At 50.6% G+C, this 18,755-nt stretch overlaps 2 protein-coding genes across 2 annotated transcripts in view; both read right to left on the bottom strand.

Annotated features, from left to right (window-relative positions):
• Positions 1-7,724, bottom strand: part of LOC125954532 (shematrin-like protein 1) — a 48,312-nt gene extending 40,588 nt beyond the window's left edge. Inside the window, exon 1 of the mRNA XM_049684924.1 lies at positions 7,718-7,724. The gene's annotated coding sequence lies outside the window, so the exon portion shown is untranslated. The remainder of the gene's footprint in view (positions 1-7,717) is intronic.
• LOC125954410 (mucin-5AC) overlaps positions 640-18,755 on the bottom strand; it is a 53,586-nt gene continuing 35,470 nt past the window's right edge. The window contains exons 3-6 of the mRNA XM_049684686.1: positions 2,610-5,261; positions 2,349-2,545; positions 1,870-2,266; positions 640-1,796 (exon numbers count right to left, since the gene is read on the bottom strand). Coding sequence (XP_049540643.1) covers positions 1,477-1,796; positions 1,870-2,266; positions 2,349-2,545; positions 2,610-5,261 — 3,566 coding nt within the window. The 3' untranslated portion in view covers positions 640-1,476. The remainder of the gene's footprint in view (positions 1,797-1,869; positions 2,267-2,348; positions 2,546-2,609; positions 5,262-18,755) is intronic.

Here is an 18,755-nt window from a genome sequence, read left to right as displayed (position 1 = left end):
ATAGCACCCTGTTGGACCCAAAGCCGAGACTCAAACCACTTAGCTCGGAAGCGACGGCAGCGCCTCGGTCTGTTTTAGAGCTCTTTTGGGGTCTAAACCCGAGGATCAGGTGTTGCCTACGACGGTTTGTTTATTGAAACCCCTTGAATAAAAGATTATCATGTAAAAAATTAAGCCCTATTGACAGATATTATGTGGATATTCCGCGTAGTTCAATAATTTCTGCGCAAAGATCTTTAAATGACCACATCTTTTGCATTCTTTTTCGATCCAATAAGATTCGCATTTCCACTCTGATGGCTTCTCTTGTTTAATAGCTTCTAGCTCAAATAATTTCAAATACAAATTAAAACACTTTCTGCAACAGAAGCAGCAGCACAATTTGTTTGGGTTTTTAAAGGAAAATCTCTAGATTGAGTAACAACATAGTCAATAGTAAAAATTGCATCAGGGAACAATTGAGGTGTTCCTTATACTAAACGATTTACATACTTTTATACAGGCCTAAAATCTGCATCGGAAACTGAATTCTGTACCAACTACTCGAACGAATGCAATAATTATGAGTCATCATCTCTTCGATCACGTTTTTTTTTCATTTTTTGTTCTTGTTTTAATATTAAAAATCGCTCATTTTTCTTTTCAAATCATCAAGATTGCTTTTTATTTCCTTCCGTAAATTCCGATCCTCTGCCGCTGGCCGCGGATTCATCGCGGACAGCGGACACCGGACTCGCGCAAGCACACGCACACGCGCCGCATTGCGCACAAACACAAACATGTAAAAATAAGAATAAAATAATCCTAACAACTAACATGGAAGAAACAGGAATGTCTGTCGTGGAATCTGTCGTGATCTGGAAGCTGCTGCTGTTGCTGCTGCAGGTGCTGCACTGCAGCGCTGCTGTTGGGAGGGGTCTTAAGTGTCTACGGGAATCACCTAACGCTTCGTTAATGCTAACTTCACTTCGAAAAATGTACACAACTTGGGGAGGGGTGAGGGATGAAAGATGCGTCGATACGATTGGTGATTGGTGCTTATCAAATTTGTTTTGCTATCACTTGTGCGCCCATGGAGTAACCCCTCCTCGAGACGACCACTTCGTTTGCTTCTTCTTCCTCTTCTTCTTCGCCTTCGACCATCGGTGCGGTTTTTTGGTTCTTATGCACGCAAAACACATGGGAGAGAGAAAAAAAATGGAATTTCGAACAAACTACAAACTACGGATGAAGATAATTTAAGAACAAAACTGATGAATAACCAGAGCCTGGTCCTGGTTGCCCGATAAGAGAGGAAGAGCGATGAGCGAAGATAGACGCCAAACTACACACTCACACAACCACACGGAGATAAGACACGGAAAGAGACAGCAGCAGAGAGAAAGAGAGAGAGCCTAAGATATGTACATAAGGTCCTGGTGGCCATCGAAACCACCGGGACACAGGCAGGCAGGTAGACCAAGGCCTGGTAGGATGTTAGATTTCGCACTCGAACTCCGATATCCGCCGATTGAAGTACACCATGCCCTGCTCGAGATCCTCACTGAACCCACTGACGTCCAGATACTCGGACGTGTTGGAGGTATCGTTGTCCTCGAGCTGCCACTGGCAGAGGGTCCGTGCCAGGCAGGTCCGTGCCTCACTGAACGTTGGCCTTTGCCGTGGATCCTTCCGCCAGGTACGCTGCATCAGATCGTACAACTCCGGCCGACAGTCGGCCGGCACCTCGGGGCGGGCTCCATTCGGTACGCTCCGTACCACCTCACGTCCCGATAGGTTCGGATAAGGTGTGCAACCTGCAAGCAGAACAGACCCGAAGCAGCTCATTAGCAATGTACGCTGAAGATCGGTAAGTTAAGATCGCCCTACCTAGTGTCGCTATCTCCCACAGGACGATCCCGAATGCCCAGACGTCGGTTTCTCGAGAGAAGATGTGATACTGAAGTGCCTCCGGTGCCATCCAGCGGATAGGTAACGCCGGTCGGCTCTTGGTGTCATGCCCATGGCTATTGCTATGACCGCCACTGGCACCGTGGCGCCCACCGTGCGTGCCCACCGTGTCATGGTGCCGGCCAATGCCGAACGAACGCGCACTTAGATCGAACTTGAACCGCGACTCCGTGTGCTGGTGAGCACGCGGTAATCGGATTTGGGCGTGCGATGATTTCACCTTCTCCAGATCGATCGACATACCAAAGTCACAGATCTTGCAGATACCGTTGTGATCTAGCAGGACATTCCGCGCCGCCAAATCACGATGCACAATCTGGAGGACAGGGAGACAGAGAGAAATAATCGTGTCAGTTTAGGTCTAAATATTCTTTCTTTGTTGCTGCTACGGCGAATACCTTCTTCTCCGAGATGTACTCCATCCCCCGGGCAATGTCATGGGCGAATCCGGTCAATCGCCGCGGTGAAAGCGGCATGATCGGTGGCCGATTGTTGTGAACCGACGGTGCAAGTCCATTGACGGCACCACGAGCCGCACGTAGCAACGATAGCAATCGTCCTCGCATGGCATACTCCATGATAAGTAGTTGAGGATCTACAAGAAGAAAACGAGGAGAGTTAAAATAACAGAAAAGTATCGAAGATGGCCATGCACCTACCTTGCTCGAGACAAGCCCCTAGCAACGTCACAACGTTCGGATGCGAACCGAGCTTACGCATAATTTCCGCTTCCGCCTTCAGATCACCGTGCCCATTGTCACTCCGTTCCGTCTTGACCGCAACGATACGCGTCGTACCGAGATGGCCGGCCAGATCATCCGCTTCGGCTTTCCAAACCTGCCCAAAGTTACCTTCACCCAGCAGGCTTTTAAAGCGCAGATTGCCCCGATTGAAGTCATGCTCGGTCATGATGGATTCATCCGTCGAGCTGGAGGTATCGGATTGCTCCAGCCGCACCACCGGACTGATCGGTGGCTGTCCATCGGGGATGTAGCGCTCCAGATCGTGCGATACCTTGTGCTCTCGGCTCAGCAGCGTCGCCTTGATGACGTACAGCACGATGATAACGATCGGTAGCATCCCAAGACCGGCCAGCACGAACGTGGCCGTATTCATCTTACGCATCTCGATCACTACGTCACTGTTGTGGTGCAGCAGCACACCATCGAACGAGACGGCCGGTTTCCTCGTCCCGGAGCTATGGTCCACCGGTGGCGGAGAGGTCATGGTGAGCGATATGTCCGGTTGGGCCGGTGGTCTTGTGGCTAGCTTGGGGAAGATGTGCGACAGGATCGGATTGAAGCCGGTCTCGACCGAGGAGCTGTTCAACGGGAGCTCGGGAGGATTCGGCCGTAGGCCGGTAAAGACGGCCACCGTTCGCTGTTCGATTGCTGGTGTCGTTCTAGGCCGCGTATACCTTGGTGTGGTTGTGGTCCTGGTGGTTGTCGTGGTCCGGATCGTAGGCCGTTCGGTCGTTGTGGTCGTTGTGGTGGTCGATGGTTCCGTTGTAGTCGGGCTCGAGGTAAGGGCGAGCATCGTCGTTGGTGCTTCCGTTTCCAGTTCCTCCGGTGGTTCCGTCGTCGTTGTCGTTGTTGTCGTTGTTGTGGTGGAAGTCGTTGTCGTGGCACGTGTCGTCGTCGATCGACTCACGGGAACGTACACACGGGTGTTGAGTCGTGAACGTGCCGGAGCTCCTGACGTCGTGCTGGCCATCGTCGTCGATGTCGTCGTCATTTCGGTTGTGGAAGGTGTCGATAGGTTGCGGAAAATTTGGTTAATGTCAGGCAATGACACAAGCGTCCGTTCCGTCTCGTATTCCTCCTCGGCGATGGGCTGCGGTTGTACAACGGCCGGCGTGTGCACCGGGATCTCCGTCGCTTCTTGAAGGTTCACTATCTGCGCGTGTGTCTCGAACGTATTCAGTGGACGATAGAAATCCTCCGGCGTAGCATCATCCGGATAGTTGATAATGAGCTTCGAGATGCCAGAACTAAGTCCGGCAGGGTTGTAGCGGCCCGGTTGATACTCTGCTGAGATTGGCCTGTGATTACTCGGTAGATCCGCATCCGGTACACTGGCTGGTGTCGTCGTGGTCGTCGTAGTTGTCGTAGTTGTCGTGGTGCTCGGTTCCAGTTCAGTCTTGTTGATGAGCTGCTGCTGCTGCTGCTGCTGCTGCGGGGAAGTATAGTTGGCGCTCCTGGAGAACACTTGCTTCTCATCTTCAGCACCATCATCACCATCGGAAAGATTACTGAACGCAATCATGGAGTTAGCGAGCGCATCGGCACCGACTGCTTCCGGTCTGGGACCAACCGTCGTCGTACTGGTCGTTGTCGTGCTGGTAGAGGTCGTCCTCCTCAGATACAGGTTACTGTTGTGTGGTACGACATTCCGTGTCGGATATCGATTTGACCAAAACTTGCTCTTCTCTACCGTACCAGCTGCTGGTTTCGTCTGAAGCGGTACCGATGGCGCTGGCACCATCTCTACCACTTCAATTAACTGCTCCTCTACAGGACGCGTCGGTGGTTTGTAAACGTGCGTCCGCCTTGCACCCGGTACGTGGATTGGTTTCGGTCCAGGGATAAGCTTCTGGCCAAAGTACTGATAAGGGATGAGATCACTCTCCTCGACGGATTTTTCCGTCGATAGTGGGAATGTTTTACGATCGCGCATACGTTTCCCGCGGGCCTCCTGGTAACCACCGTAGGTCACACGTCCCGGGAAGTTCGTCGTCGTCGTCGTCGCCGTCGACGTGGTCGTTGTCGTTGTCGAGGGTACTTTCGCCGAGGTAAGCTTGGTCGATGACCCCGGCGGTGGCATGATTGCGATGAAGTTGTTCGTCTCCTTGGCCAGTTTGATGCTACCGCCGGTCTGCTGCAACGCGATCTTCCCTGTGCGAGGGTTCACCACGTACATGCCATGGATCGATTCGTCCGTATCGAGAAACTCATCGGCTGGACTGACCACCGACAGGCCTCTGCCACCCGGTACCAGGTTTAGGTTCGATTCGGGCGTGCTACTATCCTCGATCAGATTACCAGCGACCGGATCTGCTGGCTGTGATTGTTGCTGCTGCTGTTGCTGCTGTTTCTGCTGCTGCTGCTCCTGCTGCTCTTGCCGATGAGTAGCCGACGGGTGGTGGTGATACTCCTTGCGCCACCGGTCACGGGTCAACGCGGTCCGGCGTGCCTGCAGCACCGACATCAGCTTATTGTCCCGATTAGTCATCCTTCGCTTCGTCATTGTTGCCGCCGTCGTCGTCGTGGTCGTGGACGTCGTCGGTGATGTTGTGACCGAGCTGGTCGTACCTGTAATCAGAAACCAGAGACCGGAGTTGAGTAAGACATTAGAGTACCAGCGCCAGCCAGTTGAGTCCTAGAGTCAATCAAAGTCCGGATTGTTTGATGCCGGAACGGTCTGCCGGCACCGAGCGCCATTTGCATTCCCCGCTGGGAGGAGAATCATTTTTCATCCCCGCGATGGCCGATCGATGGACGATTGAGCGAGGCATTGATCGATCGATCGATCAAACTTACCCAGCGATGGCAGCGGGCGGTCTATTAAGCTGCAACGAATCGATCATCAGTGGCGCAGTCATGCCGTGATATGTATGTGTGTGTATGTGTGTGCGATTGGGTAAGAGACTTTCCGTCTTTTGCGAGACGAAAAGTGTCACTCAACTCGCAGTGGCGCGTGGAGTGGCGCTTTGATGGGGTAATTGGGGCCGCACCACGGGCTCCGGTGCTGTCGGTAAGCCAATTGCACGCCGACTGACGGACTGACGGACTGTCTGCTGACCCCATGCTGATTGCAAACTCCGCACCAAACAAAACAAAAAAAACATTCGATCAAATCGAATCTGCGCACCCGTGACCACCTCTGCTCAATGGATCTCGTGTGCCTCGCGAGCGCACGCGCGCGTGTGTGTGTGAAGGCCACAGACACCGATTAACCCCGAAAAAGGTATCCCAGAAAGAAGCTGCTGGATCTGAGACACAAGCGAGCCACGAGAGCCAAGAGCGGTAATCGATCGATCTAACGCCGAAGGGAATGCAAAATTATGCAAAAACATAAACATGAGAAGATGATGTGCAAGGCGTAAAACCGAGTACCGGGCGGCTCGAGTACGTCACGCCGGTATCTTCGTGCCCAAAATCAATCTAATAACAGGGCTAGGAACAGTGTCAGGGGCTACAGTGTCAGCGCATACACGAAGCATATCGACGAACGAACGAACGCGCGACCATGAACGGCTTGTGACCTGCACGCTCTGCTCGCTGTATAGCGAAGCGCTCTACCGATAATTGCTGGCTGAGGATGGCTTTCTCACGCTAAGGAGGCCTTTTGCGTGTGCCTTAGCACACGGCCCGGCCAACAGGTCAATGGTCAAGCTCGTAAAGAGTGTCTAATGATTAGGATGAGGATTCGCCCGCATCGCCGAGCTTCTTTCGAGGGCAGGATTCGAGAATCAGCATGTCTTTGGAGTCGGTCCAACCCGTTGTGACTAATGGACTTATGCCGGTGTCTTAGCAACCATGTTCTTGGGACGACTAGAAGCGACTGACAAGTGAGCTTTGACCTTAGAGCCTTCCAAGCAAAGGATGCCGGCTAATGACGATCGAAGATGGCGTGGAACGTCATTCTTGCGCGGATAGGGAACATAACCTCCTCCAAGTGCGCGTTCTGATGCGTGACGCAAGCCAAGCAGGTCTTATCGTGCCCATTAACCGCGGTGTACAGTGAGGCGAAAAGATGAAGATGACCCCCGGAAGTCAGCGAGAAGCCGTTCGCCTTGAGTACACACACACACAATCTGGTCAGTGTCACTACAAGACCGGCAGCAGCAGCAGCAGCAGTCGAAGCAACGAGTAAGCGAATCCCATAGAAGGAGTGATCAAGATCGTCGTAACGCAACGTAGTCGCACTCCTCATCAATTACACCGATCATTCACGCGAATGTGCATGTCCTAGTCCCGCCACTACCAGTCCCAGCATTATCAATTACGAATGAAATATACACACAGACAGACACACACACACTCTGTCACCATTTACATCGAACTCTTGGCATGGCGTGAGCACTGGAGAAACGTTGCTGAGAGGATTGATGTTGGATGAAAAATTACTTAACCACTTTGTCGCGAGCATTACCATCCGACCACGCACCACCGGAGGCGTGCTGCGTGCACTTCCTGTGCTGCACCAACCCTGTCGGTGAAAGCACTCACCGCACACCCCGCTGCGCCCGGGTCGCAAGAAGTGCACTCGATCTCGCGCTCGACAAGCACCAGCCAGCATCCAGCGCATAGATATAGAGCCGTTCTCATCAATCTGTCAACCCGCAAGAAGGGAGGCCGGTGGACAAATGAAAACGTAAGTGCTGCGTACCCCTCCCCCCCTTTCCCCCTCTGCTTTGGTGTACCTCAAAGACATGATTTGCTTACTTTGCAACCCCGCTCGTGCTGCCCAGATATGCTTCTAGCGCTCGTGTGTCCCTTACGCAAGCGGTTCGCACGCACTACCGCCGCCGTTGTCGTCGTCGTGTGGCCACCACCACTCTATTCGCGGGTTCCCAGACGCGTGATCCGCGATATGCGATCCCGCGAACCCGCGCTGGGAGCTTTCTCATGCGCTTCTCCTTATGTAAGCACCGGCAGCATTGGCAGCTCTCTAGCGCTCCGGCTGGCATGTCCTGGGCTGCTGCTGCACCGATGACGGGGCAAATAGAAACCTCCGTTTGCATGCGACAGGACAGATGAGCTAAAGCTGGTAGCTGGTGATGTCCATCGTCCAGATCGAACATCTCGCGTGTTTTCACTCCCCACGGAGGCCACGCGGTTGCGGTTTTTCTGCAGCAAGCAGTAAATATGTTGTTGCGATGTGGTAATGGTCAAAACACATGGCACCCAATACCGGACCGCGGGAGAGAGAGAGAGAGAGAGAGGAATAGCGGAACACCGGAGTGCAACCGGGGAGGATCCCTGGATCAATGCGTTATGCGATTGGATCGCGCGGAACGGTAATGATGGTCACGCGGACGGTGGTGGTGGTGGTGGTGGTGATGGTTGTCGAATGAGAAAATTAATTTGTTTTACTACCGGGAAGAATGTTGCTGCCGTGTGTGTCCCGGTAGTGGCCATGGTTGGCTGGATCGCTGGAATGTTGAATGTTTATCACACTCGAGCTCAGGGGATTTCATCTTGGCAGATGGTATGTGTGTGTGCAGTTAGGGATGCTTAATCGAAGGCAAATGGAGGATGTAACGCATTTTTAACACATGGAATTGATAACAGAATTGAATAGATTACTGTTTAGTGACTAATCGCGTGACCGTAAAAGTTGAAACCCGTTTTATTATTACACCTTTAAGAGTATCTCTATAGCAGACGTGTTTCTAAATGGAGAAAATAATTCTCATTAAAGCTCTTTTATCACGATGCTGTTATGGTTTATGGCATTCCATTTCACTGACTGTTGAAAGTACTGGAGGTATTTGAAGTATTTCAACTGAAGTCAACATCAAATATGAGGAGATCTTAAGTTGCTTCTATTCAAATTCAATGTTTCTAATGCTGCTTCAATGGTTTCTGGGAACTCTTTAAAGCTCTTATTAAAATTACTGTAAGAGATCAACGGATTTGAAGGTTACATAAAAAATGTGTAAACTAAGAAACAAATATTACAAAGAAAATCTTAAGTTGTTCTTGGAATACAGAAGAATGATATGCAAATTAAATTCTTAAAACTACGCTTAAAGCCACCGCCACTCTCCCCACACTCAACCTTCTAGCTTTTTGCCAGAACAAGCTAAAACAATGGAATTCGATGGCTGGGATCAAATGATTGGCGGCACATAATCACAAGACCTCACCGCTGCACTCCACACACAAGCAACCCTGTAAGCGAAATAAACACAAGGGCTAATAGATGGAAAGAGAGAGAGCGCGAAAGAGAGAGAGACCCCCGCGATGGAAATCGCAAACTCATTTGTGGGACAAAAACAATCGACTTGGAGCTTGGCTTGCAGTTGCAGAATGTGCGAGGTGCGTATGCCACACGCCCACACGCGCCGTACGTACGGGGGAGTAGGTGAGAGGAAAGGCACATTTCCGTCTTACTCTCACACACACACACACACGCACGAGTATGCGACAATCGAAACCTGGTGCCAGCCATAACTCACCGTTCCGTCGCAATCTCCACCAAGCCATCCGCATTCTAAAGGGGGGTCTCTGGGGGGGGTGTGCGTCTTACGCCACAACACAATGCACCCGGGGGGAATGCAACGGATGTACCACTGGGTACCCTTCCATTGCCCTCAGCTCGCGTTCTATGCAATTGCTTCGCAACGCCACACCACGCCACACCACGCCACGCCACGCCTCGTGCTTTGCCATTTTGCCAACGTGCGCCTCGCTTGTATGCGCTTATGTGTGCGAGTCAGACACCGGACCGGAGTGCCGGAGACCGTGGCGTACGGTAGTGGTGCCAACATGCGCTAACATCGTAATTAGACAGGAAGCATAGCTGTTGTTGCTCGGGTCGGGCATGCTGAAGAGGTCGTCGAGATGGAGTTGGAGGTCTCGCAAACCACACCCAACCGCATCTGCGCTGTTTGCTTCCTCAATTTGCGACCCTTTAGCGACGACCCACCGTCTGCGCACCTTCCGTCTTCCGAATGACGAATCAACAGTCTCCGGTGGGTGGGGAGGGTGCGCTAGGGGTTGGTAATATCAGTTATCAGCGTAACGCGTTACGACATCGGATCCGGATCGTTGCTCGGTTGGTTGACATAGCTCAGTGGGACGTTCGAGACGTGAACTCAAGAGGGTATGCGTCATGGCGCTGTTCAGGTCGCTGTTTGACCAGCGCTGTTTGTGGCTGTGTTGACTGTGCGATGCTCGCCTTTCTTTTCGACCGGACGCATTAGCATAAATTACGTTACGCAAACCGAAGCCGAAAGCCGGGGAGTCACTGCTGCTGTTGCTGCCACTCTCTATCGCTGGTCGATATGATAGCAAGCGACATTAGGGAGACACAAACGCACACAAAAACACACACACACACAGTCGAAATGGGATACTTTGCGCGACATTATTGATGGTGTCGCGGTGAAATATTAGAGAGCAGCCCGGAGGTTGCTTGTCCCATTATGAGAGGTGTCGCAGCATTTGGAGTATTTGTAGGGGTCTTAAGTCTCGTTAATGCTGGCCTGCTCCAAGCGGTAGTGAAAGCGTTGGTCAAAATGATTAAAAAAAACACCCACGGATCCAGAGATCTCCGCGTATCGTTATGGTGCCTGGCCACGATAGCAACTTTACGTAAAGAACTGTCAACATAAAGTTGAAATACAGTTACTACCGTAGCCGTGTATCGTAAATAAAGTTTTTCAAAACTCACCAAATGACAACCAATTAATATTTTTTTAAATGCGAATGTTGCTATCATGGCCATGCACTTTTCGATCTAATCACCATCCAGCGAAACAAATGCCCTTCTTCGATTGTTTGACTTTTAGGATAAATAGGCCACAGAGCTGGACACAGATTTATGCCAAATGTTGACCCCTCAAGCCATTGAAACTGGGTTCGATTTCAGCCCCAAACATGGCGGCCCCCCTGGGGAGTGGCTGAACATCCGGTGAGCATTCCGTTCGCCGCAGCGCAGCGCAACATAGATCTCTGCAACCACCGATCAACGATTGACCACCGTAAGTATGACAAATTGGCATCCCCTGCCGCTCCTGGCCAGACAGACTGGACTGTTTTTGTGTGTGTGTCTTTGATGATGTTGATGTTGCTGATGATGATGATGATGAAAGACCGCGTGGCTCTCGTGATGCATCAAATCGATCGCGATCACGAGGCCACGCATTTAGGCGTGATCTCCTCGCCGTTGACCGGGGCCGATACACACCAGACCAGACACAACGATCGGAAAAGGTCAACGCCAATTGCACTACACGATGCCGCACGTGAGATTGATCTGAATTCGGGGTCTATTCGTCGTCGTGCACTCGTGTTGGATCTCATTATGTTGGATCAGTTTCTGTTTCTTCTTCGTCTTCTTTGTCTTCTTCGTATGCTACTGGCTGCTCTACAACACTGTAACGAGTGTCTTATAAATTAGATTAATGTGTTTCCTCCCCAGGATTTCGATCGGAGATTGAGGTTAGGGCGCAAAATGGAGCGTGCGTGACGCCTGATCGCTGCTCCAGACGGTTTATAGCTGTTTTGTTTTCCAAGAGCTCGATCTAGGCGATAAACGCATCATAGGAGGGCATGAAAAGGCTGATGGAGAAGCTGCTGTACGCAGCTGTCAAGCGTTACTCAACGCACAATTTCCCCTTAAGCCAATAATGATCGAAATGAACACCTTAATTTATTATATTAAGTAAAATGTTTGTTGTTGAAATCCCACGATTCATTGATTGATGCGGCCTCCAGCACGACCGTTGCTGCTGCTGCTGCTGATGGCAGACATTAGCGGCTAATGAAAGACGCGGCCCCTGCGTATGGCCGATGCGCTACGCGGTGCCATTAGCATCAACCATTTTGATTACATATCGCGGCAAGGAAGTCACGGTGTTTTACGATTTATGCGCACCGCTCGTAATGCTGTTGCTGCTGCTGCTGCTGCTGCTGCCGCTGATGATGATGCACGATGAGGTTGGTGTTTAAGAAATTTAGCAACAAATTATTTCAGCAAAAGCGCGGAAACGATGACGGAACCGCGCGCGAGAGATCGAGCCAGCCCGATAGAGCAGCAGAGCGGACCACCGGTGCCGGAGCTGCAGATTATCTTCGTCCGATTGCGGCGGGGAGACGATTACATTTAAGCGACGGTTGGCGAATGATTTCACACCCATTATTGTGTTTGCACACTGTTGCACCTAAATGCAACGCCATCGGTACTCACTGGAGAGGAGGTTGGAAGTGACGACATGACCACCAGAGTGTCGTGCACGTCCGGTGTAAAGGTGTTTGTGTGAAGGGAGCGCTAAAGATGAATATGAAAGTGTGGTTGCAGGGAGTGGCTGGAGGGGAACAAAAAAGGAAATATTTAAATTTCTCGAACCAATCCCTTGCGGCATTCGGAATCGACTGTCACCTCACTGTCGATGCCCGAGAAAAGTAAAACTAATCGATACACACACACACACACACACGCGGATGGAAGTGCTGCTCAGATCGGGGTTATGGAACCGGTTCGCAATTTCGGAACGAAAAATGCGAAACACGGAGCAAACGAAAACAGGGAGGCGGCGCGGCGCACCGGAGCAGAGCAGAGCAGGCCGCGGGCATCAGAACCATCAAGATCAGTGGGTCAGATGCGGATGTGTGTGGCTGACCGGGCGAGCAGCGTGCCATATGGTGGCCTCTCGGCCGCCTCTCGATCGGGGAAAGGGGGTCAACGGAACGAAAGTTTGCCAATTTAGCAGATCCGCGGCCGCGGCCGCAGCTGCTGCTGTCACCGGCCGCTCGGTGATCTCGGTGAACAGTTACCGGCCACGGTTAACGGTCAATGTCAATGAGGTGAGACACCGGAGTGAGGGTCCGGTCCGATTTCGTCTAATTAGTGCAGCAGGGCATGCGGAAACGATGCTGGAAGTGGCTAAAGGAAGTGACAAGTTTGTTTGGTGACGATTGGAAGAGATTCCAGGTTACCGGATTCGGTTGCTTGAAGTTCAGGATGGAGCTGCCTCCATCTATGGACTATTCTTCTAGATTACTTTCTACCATTTTCGGTGACCTATTTCCGAGGTTTTCAATCACAAAGGATCATTGAATGCCTGTTACTACTAACGCTTGTCTTGTTTGGTTATCCGAACGTTTATCGATTTTCAGAGTTCATCTTCGTTTAGAATAGATTTCACTTTTTCCAAATTTCAACCGTAGGCTAATGAGTCTTGATTTATCACACAGAGTTTCAGAACAACACATGCGCACTCTATGAGGTAAACCGAAAGAATCATCTAGTGTCGCATCACTAACTAACGCACAGGTAACTACGTCTTATTGGTAACTACGGTAGTGTTGCTCATAACTACCACAGCTTACTAACAATGAGGACCTCTTTAGAAAATATTACGAATAAGTTTGCGATTGCTTTTGATGCAAATTTAGTTTTACCAAGTGTAACATTGCAGCATCGCTTGCGACAAAAGAAGTATTTTAATTATTAAGGAAGACATTTTGCAGAGACTGAGTCATCGAGGAAGAGGGTAGTATTTGAAGAGAATAAATCCATTCGAATTGACTGGACATTGCATCTTTTAAGCATCTTTATTGACAAATTCAGATGCATATTTCTTAATCCAGTTTGAGCCACAAAACATTTTGTACATGAAATGCACCTAAAATTGTTTGAAATGAGCAATTGCATTGCAAAACATACAACTACAATTCACTTCTTCTTCTTATGTACTGACCGCGAACTGTAGTCAACAACATCCTCTTCCAATTTGCAACAGCTCTCTCTCTCTCTCTCTCTCTCTCTCTCTGTCTAAGCACTGGCCCTTGTGTGGTGCAACGAACAATTCTAATGATGAGGCAGGCGCCTCTGAGACTTGCATAATCCCATTTCCCCTCCATTCTCCGCCACGATCGCCAAGTGTACGTGTTCTGCGACCTCAAGACGACACCTTGCGTTGCGTTGCGTTGCGGCGACACACTCGAGTGATCATTCTTCGTGATCTTCGGGCCCTTTGACCCCCACATGCTGCCCCGCGCCCAGTAATTTCCCCCGACCGAATCGACCAACTCGCACAGGAAAAACCTGCCTGCAATGGACGGACGGACGGTCTGCTTGTTGGTGAGTTACCCAAGAATCCCGCTCGCTGGCTGGCTGGCTGGCTGGCTGGCTGGCTGGCAGGCTGGCTGGCGGTTACATAAACTCATCTTTAGCAGCATCGCAGTCAGATCGCACCGTGTGCCGATGGTGCGCCGTATATTAATTCACCAATCGGTCGCTCCACACACACACACACTGAGCCCCCTGCAGAGGGGACTACATCGCGATCGATGCACCATTGGACGTCCACAGCGTGAGTCTTGTGTGGTTCGACCGGCTCGTTACCGCGCGCAGCCCGAAACTTGGCAGTCGCGTCGACTGCAGAATAAACACAGGCCTCAGGAGGTAAATTAAATTTTCCCATACACACACACACTCTCTCTCTCTCTCTTTTTCCTTCACTTCCTCGGGGCGCTTCTTTGGAAGTCTCCAAGTCTTTTGCTCCGTTCGCTTTTGCAGGTTCGTCGCGCGCGTTTAGACGGAGCAATATTGAAGTCTCCCAGGTATATCTCCCTGGCATGGTCTAAGCATCGAGCATTGAAGTAGAGTTTGCATCTTTTGCTCGAACCCTTACGACTCGCTATGACCATCGCCATCTTGGACTATCCCCCGCTGCCCCGGGCTAACAGATGTTTGTCGAGACACTCGATGGACGGCAGGACACAGGAGGAAGAGGAGGAGAAGGAAAATCGGTGGTTAGTTCATCATCGGTAGGCTGCTCGCTACATACGTCGGTACCACATTATTACATACAACCTCCCGGTTCAAACGGCGGAGACGCTTGCGGGCTGGCCGATGAGGTTGATGAGGTATTTGGAGCGTTTGCTCGCCGTCCACGGTTACCAATGGCGTGCGGAACGAAACGGAACGGAATCGATCCGATGGCAACTTTTCCCACGACGAAGTTTCACTTCAACTGCGGCCTTTCTCTCTCTCTCTTTCTCTCTCTTTTTCTCTATGTCCCTCCCGGGTGCTGTGGCTGTCGTGCACCACTCGAGCGATCTTTGTCGCCGCTGGATGTTAGTTACTGTTATTGTTTAACGGTGTTTTTTGTTGTTGTTGTTGTCACTGCAATGGGCTCACGCGGAGATGGAGGTTAACTGGATTCTGTCGCGAGACGGACGGCAGACGCTTAAGTTGCTCCAGTTTTGCTCGCTGCTGAGCAGTTTCTTTGTTGAAAAAGGGACTGCATCCGGATATTTTATTTCCAGTTTAAGCCACAATCGAACAGAAGTAGCATAACCATGTTGAATGTGTGGACTTCATTTTGTTATTTGTTTTCATCTTATTGCAACAATATCCATAATGATCTTAAATTAGTTCAATTTGGAGAAATACTTTTATTGTTAGGTTCATCGCTTGCCCGAGCGATATAGTCTTTAGATAGAGAATCTCATTTTTTCTTCCATTTCTCATTTTAATGTTTTTTTTTAAATTATGAAATGAATTGTAAACATAATTTGACAATTTCATTTCGTCAAAATGGAATAAAAGGAACGAAAAAACGAGAGATTCTCACACTAAAAAACAGCAACGCTCGGGCAAGCGACGAACCTACCGAAATGAAGTTTCTTCAAATCACCTCACGATCATTATGCGCACTCCACTGCACTCGCTGCGATTCCACTGCTCACTTCCCAAAAATTATACTAATTTCATTTATCCACCTTGAAACTGACCTTACCGGACGGCCGATTAATCAACCGCAAATCGGTCGGCCACGGGGTTTGAGTAGAAAAAAAAAATACAATTTCACATCTAACCGCGAACCTTCCGCTACGATCGAGTACGGCACAAACTGAAGGGGGGACGGGGGGACGAAAGTAGTAATAACACAAAAAATGGAAGAGTGTGAGAGAGAGAGGTAAGGTAAAGGAAAACACGACGATGAGCGGTCCCGATAATGACCGTCATTAATGAAATTTTATCGAAATTACATACATCGAACCATCGCAAGGCGGCGCACAATTTGCCCATGAGCGCTCATGAGCAGCGCGAGCATCGCAAGCATCACTGACTGATGATGAGATGCGATGCGATCGATTGTGCTGCTGCTGCTGCTGCACGTTTGCTGTGGCCACTATCTTGCTTTGAGCTCACGGTGCCCAGAAAAAGGGAATTCCAAACACCTCAATCATAACGCCGTGATCTCGTGGCCAGTTTTTTCCGCGCCATTTGTGTGTGTGTGAGTGTTTTTTTTTTGCTACCCGTTTGCATAGGTTGCCGACTATCCGGCACACGATCGTCGTTTGCAATCGATTGGGCACGATGCGGTGTTGAGTTTCGTGCAGTTCCGCTTTCGTTCCGCGTTCTCGCTGCGCACCGCTTTTTCCGCAGCACCGCGGACCAGATTTCACCCCAAAAAACCTGGTGGCTCGGCTGGTTTAGGGGCACATAACACGAGTAGGCACGGTGAGTACGCATCGAGTGTGTGTGTTTGTAGTGCACACAACTTTCTCCCACGGTGTGACAGATCGAGCGAGAAACGAATGAGAAATGCAGTGCGATCGGAGAGCAATGGTCGCGAACGGTGAACTTCCGGTGCCCCCTTAAGGGATCGTGAGTGATCAGGAGCAGCAGCAGTAGCAGCAGCCGTACCTACGGTTAAATGCATCGGAAACGCAACGCAGGAAACGCATGCAGTGTTCGTCATTCCCTAATATGACAACCGGACGATGAGATATCTGGTCCGGTTCACTTTTCCCCGTTGCGCTCTGGTATGTCCAGCTCGATGACAGGTTGTATCATCGGGCCTAGAGTGGAAGATCGATTAGCCCTCGAGGGCATTTCTCTCTCTCTCTCTCTCTCTCGTCTCGAGAGGCGCCATCTTTGTACCGATCCGAGAGGATGTACCGATCGCCGCACTTCAAACTCGAGGAGCCCAAATGGGGGGTTCTTCTTCGAATTGAGATTTTGGCCTCACGCTGTGGGCCACGTAACACACACTCACAGTCGACCTTTCGATTCCCACGTCCCCCCCCGAAAAGAAAACGTCAAAACAAATGCCAAACCAGGCCCTTCTTCCGTGGCACTGCCGCTGTGGTCCAGACAGCCTAGCACCGTGGATGCCCATTCCGGGTTTCCATCGCGTCCCGAAAAGATGCATCTTGGAGCAGCATCTTTTCGATTGCATAACGCAACGTCACGGCTACGGACAGAATACAACCCTCCCAAAAAGCCAATGAAATGAAAGTGAAACAAAAGCGTGTGGTGTGTGTGTGTGTTTGTCGTGAGTCGCGTCTTATTTTCGTGGATTACGCCCGACGTTCGGACGGTTCGCTTTGCGGCCAGATATCCCGCTAGTGTCTTCGCGACGCGACTCGCCATTTACCCGGAGCCCTGAGACACATGCAGGTAACCGATTTGTGAAGACGAAAAGCAGTGAGCAGCCACTTAAGGCTAAAGGTTACTTTCTCTCAACGCTGTACGCTGTATGGGGTGGTGATGTTGGCGCTGAGTGCATGTCACGATGCGATGGGCTTCTGGGTGCGATCGCATCGGGTCGTGACCGGCGGATCCGGTTTCCAGACCGAGACCGGGAGGGCAGGATATGGGTAGGCAAACCATGGTTTTTGCCTTTTTGAATTCACCTCCAATTGAAGGTGTTCGGTTACACGAAGCATGGGCAAGTGAGCTCCCTAGAGACGGGGGTTTCATCGTCAGTTTGGGTGAAAGTGCGCGATCGACGAAAGATGCGAGGTGCTTCTGACATTAGGTAACGGGTCGTTGTATTAGCATCATATTTGAATGCCAAAAAGACTTCATCTTTCAACAAAAATGGAAGAATAACAAATGATCGAACGGTACAATGTTGCCGAGTAATCAGAGCGATAAATAGATAGAAAGAAAGAGATCATTTTAAGAAAGGTGACAAGGGAGAGAGAGAGAGCGAGAGAGAGATAGATAGAGAGAGAGAGAGAGAGAGAAAGAGAGAGAGAGAGAGAGAGAGAGAGAGAGAGAGAGAGAGAGAGAGCGAGAAACACATTTGCATTTCGATTGCAAGCTGCTAAGTATTTTTCATCTAAAAAGAGAAAGACTTCAGGAGCCCACAAGGCCTGCTACGACCTGAAGACGGGACGAGCAGCCGGGCGGCGTAAATCGTCGTAACACAATCCGTGGCCACCATTAAAAGACCTCGCTTGGTGTTGTGTGCCCCTTACCCCCTTCCCTTACCCCTCCCCACCCTCCGTAATGTGTTATGTTGCCAGAAGTCGAGTTCCGTGTCGTTCGTCCGCCGGTCTAACCCTTAAACGATTCGTTTTGTTTCGTTTACCCCTTTAAGAGAGGTCGTTACTTTGCACGCATGTCAACTGGTGTGGCACCAGGGTGTGTTGTGTCTCGAGATGCCCGTGTATGTGTGTCTGTGTGTGTCCGTACTTGAGTGGCTTTTGATGTTGTTGTTGTTATTTTTTTCTCGCATCTTTTTCGAGTGTCTTTTGGCGAACAATAAAGACGAGCTAGCAGCACGGCTGGCAGGTTGGCAACCATTAACAAGTGCCATTAGCTGTCGCAGGATGGTCCAGGATTAGCGAACGATGCCTGCCGCAGCAGACACCAAACCTGACGATAACAGGTTGAGTCACAGTATTTTTTTTTTTCGGTTTGGTCTGCGAGAGACAAATTCGTTCGCTCGCTCGGATTTTAGCTCCGGTGTTTTTTTGGAGAGGTCCGGCGCCGTACTTGGACCGTCCTTCCATCTCACCACCACGCTATCAGCCCCCCTCCCTCTCCCCACTCCCCACCGGTGACCAAAAACGGAACTGAATCGTAACGAGAGCTCCAAATCCGACGATCGAAATGGAATGTTGTTTGTGCGGCGACGGCGGCGGCGGCGGCGGCAGTTTGGAGTTTGAATTTTTAATTAGATTTCACTTCGGTGGCTCGCGTGCACCCGCTTTCGGCCCTCTTCGACATGCCCAAGAGGAATGGGAGACTGAAACGATGACGACAATGACGACGACGACGTAAAAAAAGAGAGAAATCCGAAACCGGGCGCATGGATCGGAGTT

This window comes from Anopheles darlingi, chromosome 3, assembly GCF_943734745.1.
Source record: "Anopheles darlingi chromosome 3, idAnoDarlMG_H_01, whole genome shotgun sequence".
NCBI classification, from domain to species: Eukaryota; Metazoa; Arthropoda; class Insecta; order Diptera; family Culicidae; genus Anopheles; species Anopheles darlingi.
The sequence above is the reverse complement of the archived record's forward strand: the minus strand, read 5'-3'. Positions and strand labels throughout refer to the sequence as shown.